This window comes from Poromitra crassiceps (assembly GCF_964638095.1).
Source record: "Poromitra crassiceps genome assembly, chromosome: 1".
NCBI classification, from domain to species: Eukaryota; Metazoa; Chordata; class Actinopteri; order Beryciformes; family Melamphaidae; genus Poromitra; species Poromitra crassiceps.
Window position 1 is genome coordinate 71766643 of NC_139623.1, and position 10376 is coordinate 71777018.

Here is a 10376-nt window from a genome sequence, read left to right on the forward strand (position 1 = left end):
TATATTCTACTTATTATACTCTGGTATACTGTTAATCTGCTTCTCTCTGTCTGGTCAAAAAGCCATGTTATTGTTGTTGTGTCTATGTAGTTGGTCAATCTACTCAGTGTTTTGATGAAACAAGTTTGACTTAGATTTATTACCTGTGTATCACACTATGTACACAACTAAAGCGCAAGGCTAATATGCGTATGTGACAAAATATGCTGCAACAATTACATTGTAATCCAATCGTAATAGTGTTAATGACATCATTTCTGTTCCCCCAAGTTGAAAAAGTGGTCAAAATAGTGAAACTGCCATGTATGTGTTATGAGTAAGCAGGGTGTTGTATATTTTACTGTATGTGCCTCACTTGTCTAGAGTTCCTTTTTCATCGATGTAAAAAAATAACGAGTTTTATTCTACAATAATAAAAGCAGAATGGAGGTTGGCAGCTGGGTTGCCATATCTGTGTGAATTGCATCACACACTTAACTGGGTTTGCATGCATTACATTTTTTTATATCCCTCTATGGCGCTAAATCAGTGTTTTATGCTGTTATTTTATGTGAATACCTGGTCTAAAAGACTTTAAATAATCAGATTTGATTTGAGGGAAACAGTCCCTTATGCCTTTCCAAGTGCTCCAGTACCGTAGCCAAGATGACCCCCTTATCCATCTCTCAACCACTGGCCACTGGTCAGGTTTCTCTTGCTGCACAATATGAATGGCCCGGTGGGGTGGGAGGTATTAGCAGTGGCATTTGGTTGCAGTGTCTTGTCGGCTTGCTGTGGGATAAGAATGTGTCAAAAGAGTAGTATATTTACTATATATTCAAGTTAATTTATTGAGTCACGTTGAAATGTTTGAAGACTAATCTGATCAGGATTGTGCATTGTGATTGACTACGAGCATGCCTTTTTGCTTTTGTCTTCAGGTGTGAGTTTGCTGTTTTGCTATATTCGTCTGAGTTTGTTGACAACATTGCCACAGTAATGACATTCATTCTAGATAATGGCATATAGACATTTTAAATGTGTGCGAGATATGAGTGAATTATTTAGATATACATGATTGAAAATGTACAAAATCTATTACTGCTATACAATAAAATGGAAACATTTTGACTGAATGTTTGATGCTTTTCTTTTAAATCTTTATAAAACAAGCCAATAGTAAACATGTCCCCCCCCCAGCAGTGAGGTTGGGCCAGTCCCATTCATTGTCAGTGCCGCCCCCTAGCAGCACAAAGTCAACATTACATTGTGACTAACAGACTGATGGTGCAGACAAAAGCTATTTTGAAGGTTTGGGAATTGGGCCCAATTCTCATTTGTACCCCTACCCCTAGCCCCTCAAAACAGAGTGCCAAGGGGTAGGGGTGCAGATAAACCCCTAAGAAATGGGACGTCATCAAACGTCGTCGCTAGCTGACTGCTACATCAGCAGAAGCGACAACACAAACATCCAAAATGCCGTCTGCAAACGTGACAGTGGATGAGTTTATTGATGGTAACTGAAGGACTATCACATGCGCGCCGTCATGCAAATAAACGATAACAATGCACAACGGCAGATGACAAATTAGTAGGGGTGTCACGATACACTATATTTTAACAATATTTTTTTGCGATCGATTTGTATGTTGAAGGGGCATCCTCCACACTAATTTGAGTAATTTCACCATTTTCATCCTCCGTGTCTGTAACGTCCCTCGTCTGTTCAAACAAAGCAATGAAAAGGAGAGCGAGCATGCAATCATGCAGATCAGTGCCACCATGTTCAGCTTCTTTTTCTCACGATATGAGATTTCATCTCAACGATACATATTGTCACCTTTTGATATCGCGATATATTGTGGGACGATATATTGTGACATCCCTACAAATTAGCGATTCAAAAAAACTTAAGTGCACCCGGTTGCATTATATATAGCAATACAACACGGAATATAACACAAATGTGACTGTCGAAATGTTATTAATCATAATAATTACGAAAATATCATAAAATCCATCTACCCCTTGGTAGCAAGTAAGGTCCGGGAAAATCTTCGTTTTGAGGGCTATTCAGCCCTAGCCCTTGGCCCTCGCCCTCGATCCACAGGAGAATTGGGATACCCCTTCCCCTCACATGAACGCGCAAAGTCTCAGATAAAAAAAACAAAAAACTGACTAAGCAAGGCATCTGAAGGAGCTTTTACAGTAAGGCTTTGAGTTCAGAATTACATTTATTAAGGTTTTGTACAACAATATGCCAACTAGCACAGAAACAAAATTCTGAATATTAACCCGTTGATACCTGATGCAGCATTTGTGTGTGTATCCATTTAAGACCGCGAAACGCGTCACGCGGTCTTAAAGGGATACGCACACAAATGAGGGATATACACGCAAATGCTGCATCAGGTATCAATGGGCTAAGTGCAAATCAACAGTATTACACAATGATATGGCTCAATCTTAACCGCAGTTCAGTCAGGACCACTTTAGTCAAAACACAACACCACTTTAGATAAATGTAAAGCTTTTATTTGCATAAGTTAAATTTGGCGGTATGGCTCTGTTCTGGAGGCCCCCTGCTCTTCCATGCAGCAAGCATGGAAAGCCTAAGGCAGGGAGAGCAGCAGCAGCAGATTCGGGGAGCTCCTTGCCCTTCCACAGATCTGTGGAATAGCCTTAAGGCAAGGAGCAGCAAAAGACCCCCAGGTACAGAACAGACCAAGCAACAATGACAACAGAATCATTGACATTGTTTAAGTCAGATATAGCATGAAGAGGAGCTGGAGAGGAGGTGGGTTGCAAACAGCTTGCAGAGGAAGCAGCAATGACAGGCAGAGTAAAGCAGGTTTAAATAGGGTGCCCCTGTTTGAGTTGAGCCAATGGCATCAGTTGAGCTGATGTGGGCTGGGTTTGAGATCAGCTCCTAATCAGCTGTGGGCTGGGTTTAAGCTGGGCTTTAACGTTCGTGGCCTGCCTGAACTACCGCATCGCTCAATTTATACTTTCACACACACAAATTGTGTGAATGCACTCGTGACAATGTGTATCTACTGTCTCAGTCGAGTGACACCACCTGGAAGCCTTCCTCATCCTTGCCCTCTTGCCCCGCTGCTTCCTGGTCTCCTTGACGACTGTTCTTGCCCCTCCTCAGCCGGTCCCTCCAGTTGCGATTGGGGCTAGGGGCCGGGGCCGGGGCAGATCTGGGGGTGGTGGTCGTGTTGTTGGAGAGGGAAGGTCTGGGGATGAAGATCTGGTTTGTGTTGGTTGAGGGTGGAGTAGCGGGAGCAGGGAGGGGGAAGGAGGTGGGTCTCTGGATGACAGGCTGCTTCCTCCTCAGCAGACCCATACGGGACGGTTTCCTCTGGGCTTGTTCTGCCTGCTGCTGACTCTGGAGCTGCTGGTGGAGGATCAACTGAACATCCTCCTGTGTGACGAGCCAGGAAAACATGGGGTTAGTGAGATACAGCAACTTTACAAAAACATGGGAAAGAGAGTGAGGGGTAGCCTGCAGTTAGGTATTATCTCATCATTTTGGTTGTAGGTCTGACAAAAAAACAACCAATCAGGGTTAGCTACATTACATTACATTACGTCATTTGGCAGACGCTTTTATCCAAAGCGACTTACAATAACACATTTTTGTCAGCAATAGAGCAATCAACTATGCAACACAGTCTATGACAACTGCAACCTCTGAAGGAACAGTGGTACAAGTTTAGTTCAGGTTAGTTTTAGTTTTTTTTTTTTTTTTTTTTAAGAGAGAGAAAGAAGTTAGTTCAAGAAGGGCCCAGATGGAGCCTGAAAAGGCGAGTCTTTAGTCTTTTCCGGAAGATCGGCAGTGATTTGGCCGTCCTGACCGAAGGTGGAAGCTCGTTCCACCATTGAGGTGCCAAGGACGAGAAGAGTCGCGAACGGGATGAGCGACTTTTGAGCCCCCGTAGTGGAGGAGGGGCGAGGCGTCCTGCACTGGTGGAGGAGCGGAGGGAACGGTGAGAGATTTGGAGCCTGACCATAGATTGTAAGTACAGAGGGGCTGTCTGGTGTGCTGCCCTGTAGGCCAGAACCAGTGTTTTGAATTGAATGCGTGCCGAGATGGGAAGCCAGTGAAGGTCCCGGAAGAGGGGAGTGACATGAGAGAATTTGGGTTGGTTGAATACCAGACGGGCTGCAGCGTTCTGGATGAGCTGAAGCGGTCGGATGGCTACAGCAGGCAGCCCAGCCAGAAGAACATTGCAGTAGTCCAGGCGAGAGATGACCAGTGCCTGGACCAGGAGTTGTGTTGCTTCCCTTGTGAGAAACGGACGGATTTTGCGGATGTTGTACAGGGAGAACCTACAGGAGCTAGAACATAACTAGCCAATTACAGCACACAAACAAGGGTCATTCAGGTTCTACTCTGCTATGTTACTATGGTCAGCATTACATTGATGTTTTTTAAATCTGCCTACTGCAGCTAGAGCAATTTAGGAGTGCAACTGTAGAATAGACTTAAATCAAACTTTGCACGATTGACCAGTATTGAGGAGTGCAATGGCTGTCAATGCACACAGACATATCAGGATATTCCTGTGTCTCTATAATGCAAGTAGCGTTTTTGCAGCAGCAAATATAAACTGGACACACCAAAGGCATGCATAAATCAAAGTGGAGCAATTGAGTAGTGCTAAACAATATGGGGAAATCCATCCTCTGCATTTGACCCATCATCCTAGAACTAGGAGCAGCTGCAGTGCAGCGCCAGGGGGACCAACTCCAGTTCTTCTGCCAGTGCCTTGGTCAGGGGCAGTGACAGGAGGATTAACCCTAACATACATTATTGAAATCAACAATCAATATATCAATCAAATCAATATACAGATCCAGCATGTATAACTGATCCAGATCCAGCATGTATAACTGATCCAGATCCAGCATGTATAACTGATGTATAATGTATATGATCTATAACTGATCCAGATCCAGCATGTATAACTGATCCAGATCCAGCATGTATAACTGATGCAGATCCTGCTATCGCTGCCACTGAACTTGTGCAGCGTTGTCCCAGTTTAACCCTGCAGTGCACAAGTCGCCCAGCAGATGGACCACATGGGCCTCAGGCTTAACAAGCAAGCCAAGATAAGCAGCTGCTCATAATGGCTGAATACACTGTACAGTACACTGTGCATGTAATGGGTGTATATTTTAAAACTGGTTTGTGTGTGTGTGTGCGCGCGTGAGTGTCTGCTGTCCGTGTGTAATTGCTGTTTTTCCAATTAGTAAGAACTACTTTTCCAGACCAACGCCCTCTCTGGCTGACTCCCATATGTCAAAATATCCCTTCTGCTCCCTGCCCCTCTTCCCATCATTTCTACTTTATAATATTCCTTTTCAATACTCCACATTTTAAACGCTCACCCTCAGCACCGTCATCATTATAGCCTCCTAATTAGCACTTCAGCATTTCCTTCTTCCTTCCCTGCATCACTTGCAAGACAGTCTTACCTTCCAGGCCTCGAGCTCGAGCGACAGCTCCAGGCGTTTCTGCACGGCCTCCAGCAGCTGGTTGTTCAGCAGCATCATCTCCGTCTTACTGCGCAGGAGCTCCGCCTCCATCGCCTTTTTCCTGCACAGCACAAACATCAAGAATGACTCGTTCCTCGAGAATAGCTCGCAAGGGAGCTTCCCTACTTCCCTTTATCTCGAGTCATCTGCTGCGTGTGTGTGTGTGTGTGTGTGTGTGTGTGTCCTGTGTGTATGGGTGCTCACTTCTCCACGGCTTCATCCCTGTCACGTAGCGCCTGCTGTAGAATAGCACTCTCCTCCTCTCCCTTTCCTTTTGCCACTCCAGATTTGAACTCCTGCGTGAACAATCAAGCAAGTCAGAGTGTGAAGGTCAGGTTCAGTTTTGATGGCACTTTTTTTTGTTTTTACATAACTGCGTTCCCTCTGACTGTCTATAGAAAACAAGCACAAACTTTTACACTTTTTCCTGTGTGCCCCCCCCCCCCCATATGCGCCTAGTCATGCCCCCTACCCACCCGTCGAATCCTGACTCTCTACCACCTTCCTATCCCTAGCTATGGTCCCCTTTCCCACTAAACGATCTCATGAGTGAGTGAGTGTCCTGACTTTTCCATCGTCTGACCCCGGCAGGGCCACTGGCCCAGCGCTGTGGGAAGAAGACTAGACTATCTACCAGTCTATCAGGCATGTTTCCACTTTCTATTGGTTCTTCTCTAGCCCGGCATGACTACAACAGACTCTACTTGTTGTTATTGTCACGTGTAAACCTGTCAGGCCACATTGCTGTCAGGCCACATTACTGAGCTGGTTTCTGGTTCAGCTGGAAGATAAGTGGCCTCATCCCAACACCGGCTCAGCTGTCTTTCCCCTGAAACTTTTATGGCCCATTTCCGCGTTATTTCGAATCCCACATAGGTTACGCTAAAACCACGCCCTGTGCCCGCCTACGCAGCAGTCAAGCGCCGGGATTGGCCATGGCCATTGGCCCATGCTCACGTGAGCCAATGGGCCGAGGATTTATTGACAAGCTCCAGGTGCGCTTAGAAGCAGACTGACAAGGCCTCAGCCTGCATGCAGCTCGGCGTGCTGCCAACATGATTTCGGTAAAAGGGCTTATTATGAGGCCAGAATAACAGATGCTGCCCTTGGCCATTGGGAAGGCTAGCCCTTTAGTTTTGGTTTTATTGATTGTGTATGATTCAACTTTTTATCTATGATTTTATATTATTGCATGTTTTTGTAGATTGTTGGGAATTCACTGGCCTGGAACAAACGGCTGGACTGGGGGGGTAGAGCTAGGCCTATGTGCTGTAGCCTATTGTATTTTTAATTTTATATTTTTTATATTTTTCATTTGCAAGTTCAACTGTCAGCTGAGCCCTGAATTTTACAATGATGTTTTGAAATAAATATGTTTGTTGTAACATTCATTGACTTGTTCAGTGGCGATGTTTACACTGTCATTTAGTGCTATTTCTTCTTCTTTTGGATGTAGAGTAAAAAAGGCAGACCTGCTATCTGAGACTCAAAATCTTACAATTTACCATTTTCACAGCAATTGCATGGAGAAGCATAAAAGCAAAACAAAAAACAAAAGAAAGAAAAAAAAGGGGGGGGAGTTTAACACCCTGCCACCCTCATTTCTCCTGCCTAACCCACAATCTCACCATCTCACCTCAGACCAGGCATGTTCCATCAGTGTCACTTCTACACAAACAGAATTAGCCCCATTTCTCTCACTTTTCCTGTATTTGCACAATGCCGACTGAGATTGCAACGATAAGGCCGAGGGTAAACCTGATTTGAGAGCAGCCAGGCTTTGTGCTGTACCTGTTTGGTGTGGCTGATGGCCAGTTTGCGGGCGGCACTCTGCAGCTGGCTGAGCGCCGTGTCCAGGCTGGAGGAGGGTTCAGCTGGACTGGACTCCGGCTCTGTCAGCGGGTGCAGCAGCCTCAGAATAGACAGAACTTCCTCCGTCACCTGGAGTGAAAACACAAGATGCATTCTGGGACTATTTGATTTATTCTTTATTTTGTCACCGCTTGTCTATATATCCTCTGTTACTTTTTTACTTTTTTTTTTTTTTTTTTTTACTTTTTTATGCATCCCATGTGTGTGTGTGTGTGTGTGTGTGTGTGTGGGGGGGGGGGGGGGGGATTTTCCTTTGCTTTGTACAATTGCAATCATAATATCATCATCATCATCATCACAAAATGTGATTACAAAAAAATAGATGGATTAAAAAAGGTGAAGAGCGAACCTGAAGAAGATGTGAAACGTGTTTTAAAATAAGTGATTTAATCAAACTATTAAAGAGCTCCGTTGACGCACGTCCTCATAGGTTTGCTCTGTGTGTGTGTGTTTTACCCTCTCTCTATGTTGACTCCATCCTGGTCCATCTCTGCTCTCCTGTAGTCTGTCCACCTGGGCCTTTATCTTGAGACTGCGCCTCCGAGACAGCTCCACTTCTCTGCGCACCTCCTTTAGCTGCGCGCACGCACGCACGCACGCACGCACGCACGCACGCACGCACGCACACGCACGCACACGCACACACACACACACACATTAAAAGGCCATTTTAGAGTGTACACACACGCGCGCGCACAGGGGAAACACTGTATCGGGACATTTTCACGCAGTGTAAATAGAAACCCTGCGATCTAGATTCCTGGGTCAAACTGTGGAAGACAAAACCAGTCTTACCGGCTGAAATGATCCAAACTGACGCTCATTTCAGCCGGTAAGACGACCGGCTGATATGATATTCAGCACAAATGGATGCTTTCGCAGAAACACACAGACACGGACTCTCTCTCTCTCTCTCTCTCTCACACTCACACACACACGCACGCACGCACACACACACACACACACACACACACACACACACACACACACACACAAAGGTAACTGATTAATAAAGGGCATGAACATAATGAGGCACAGCACTCTTTTCCCAGCTAACACTCATAACCACAAATCAAGTGGTGTCATGATCAGGTGGTGATGTGTGTGTGTGTGTGTGTGTGTGTGTGTGTGTGTGTGTGTGTGTGTGTGTGTGTGTGTGTGTGTGTGTGTGTGGCTGTGTTAAATCACACACCAGCGCATGGCAGACAGAGGCTGACTGGGCTGCGTAGTCCGTTCTGCTTTGAGGTCATATTTAATAAATACTGACGGGCATTTTTTTTATTGGTGCAACGTTGAGTGTGTCCTGAGAAAAAAACCTTACATCTCAAATTTGGTCCTCTTTTAAAGTGTGATATTCCAAGTGACAGTACCTCATATGTTCTCCTACATGTGTAACAGGTTTAATGACTTATTCTATGAATCCCCTTAGTGGATCATTCATTTAAAATATGTGTAACCATCAACAAGGAGCTACGTTTTGTCCCACCTCCAGAACACTAGCCTACTACCCCACGTCAAACACACACTTGCTCAGTAAACACACACACACACTAAGACTGTTATCGTACTGTGTCTGAGACATGTCAAACACACACTTGCTCAGTAAACAAACACACACACACACACACACACACACACACACTAAGACTGTTTATCGTACTGTGTCTGAGACATGTCAAACACACACTTGCTCAGTAAACACACACACACACACACACACACACACACACACACACACACTAAGACTGTTATCGTACTGTGTCTGAGACCCCATGTCAAACACACACTTTCTCAGTAAACACACACACACACTAAAGACTGTTTATCGTACTGTGTCTGAGACAGGTCCCAGTGTTCTGCGTCTGCTGAGGGGTCTGCCGCTCCTGATCAGGTCGGGTAAGGTCCCGTCCAGCCCCCCGTAGATCCTCCTGGATGGACTCCTACCGCCCCGTGGTGCTGCTGGCTCAGGCCCCACTCCGCTCCCCTCTGTGGTGTGATCATCACTCTCCTCCTCGGTCTGAGAGGGGCAGCTTCTCTCCTCCTGATCCATCTCCTCCTCACGCTCACCCACAGCAGAAATCAGATCTGTTAGGATCAGAGAAGGGACCAGAAACTGGCTGAGAAGATCAGCACCTTCCTCTAACTCATCAGAGACCAAATCCTCCTGCTCTGCCTCTTCTTCTTCTTCTGGTTCTTCTGGCTCCGTTGTGATCGTCGCACGACGCGTCGTCGTCGGTTCCGGTTGTCGTCTAGACAGAATTGTAGGTCTGACGGTCGCGGAGCTGCTCCTCAGCGAGCCCGTCTGTCTCTCCTCCAGCGTGTGGAGAGAGGAGCAGAGCTGCTCCATGGCGCTGACCCGAGGTCTCAGCCTCTCGTTCAGGACCGAGAAAGGCACAGAGTATTCCATTGAACGAGGCAGACTCAGGTGAAGATACAGGCAAGACATAGACTAAAGTTAAGCCTCAGAGAACCATCTGAGGCTTTTCAGTCAGCTGAGAGAGCTGGATGTGCAAGACGGAGTAAGAGGAAGAGGGAAGAAAGGGGGAGGAGGGAGGGTGACACACAGAATGTCTCCCAACTGGTTTTTCCTGAAGCCGGTGCGTCTTTGCAGGGACTTCACGTGACATAACATGATGTGATGTCACAGGAGGCTGAGCCTTCATCTCCGCCCATCTGGCTTTTCTCCCTCCACTTCTTCATTTTGATTTGTTGAAATCATTACATGTGCAAACATGCCAGAGAACATGACCTTTGACCCTTTCACACAGTCCTTTGATAAATGACATCGAGCCTGACGCAGCGCTTCCTGTTTTAGACTGCTCCTTTATCATGCAGCTCCATGCCACAGAGCAGAGAGCAGGGAGAGTCCACAAGACAACAGACAGGAGGACAGAGGCAGTGCGGGGACAAGACAACAGACAGGAGGACAGAGGCAGTGCGGGGACAAGACAACAGATAGGAGGACAGAGGCAGTG

The 10376-nt window shown here is 46.1% G+C and overlaps 1 protein-coding gene across 1 annotated transcript; it reads right to left on the reverse strand.

The window, feature by feature from the left end:
- Positions 1 to 2200: 2200 nt before the first annotated feature.
- bicdl2l (bicaudal-D-related protein 2-like) lies at positions 2201 to 9883 on the reverse strand. Its single transcript, XM_083636918.1, has 6 exons — positions 9233 to 9883; positions 7858 to 7977; positions 7321 to 7470; positions 5734 to 5825; positions 5470 to 5590; positions 2201 to 3409 (listed from the first exon to the last, which is right to left on the reverse strand). The coding sequence occupies exons 1-6, from the start codon at positions 9845 to 9847 to the stop codon at positions 3041 to 3043; spliced, it is 1467 nt and encodes a 488-aa protein (XP_083493044.1). The 5' UTR covers positions 9848 to 9883; the 3' UTR covers positions 2201 to 3040.
- Between the last annotated feature and the right edge of the window lie 493 nt (positions 9884 to 10376).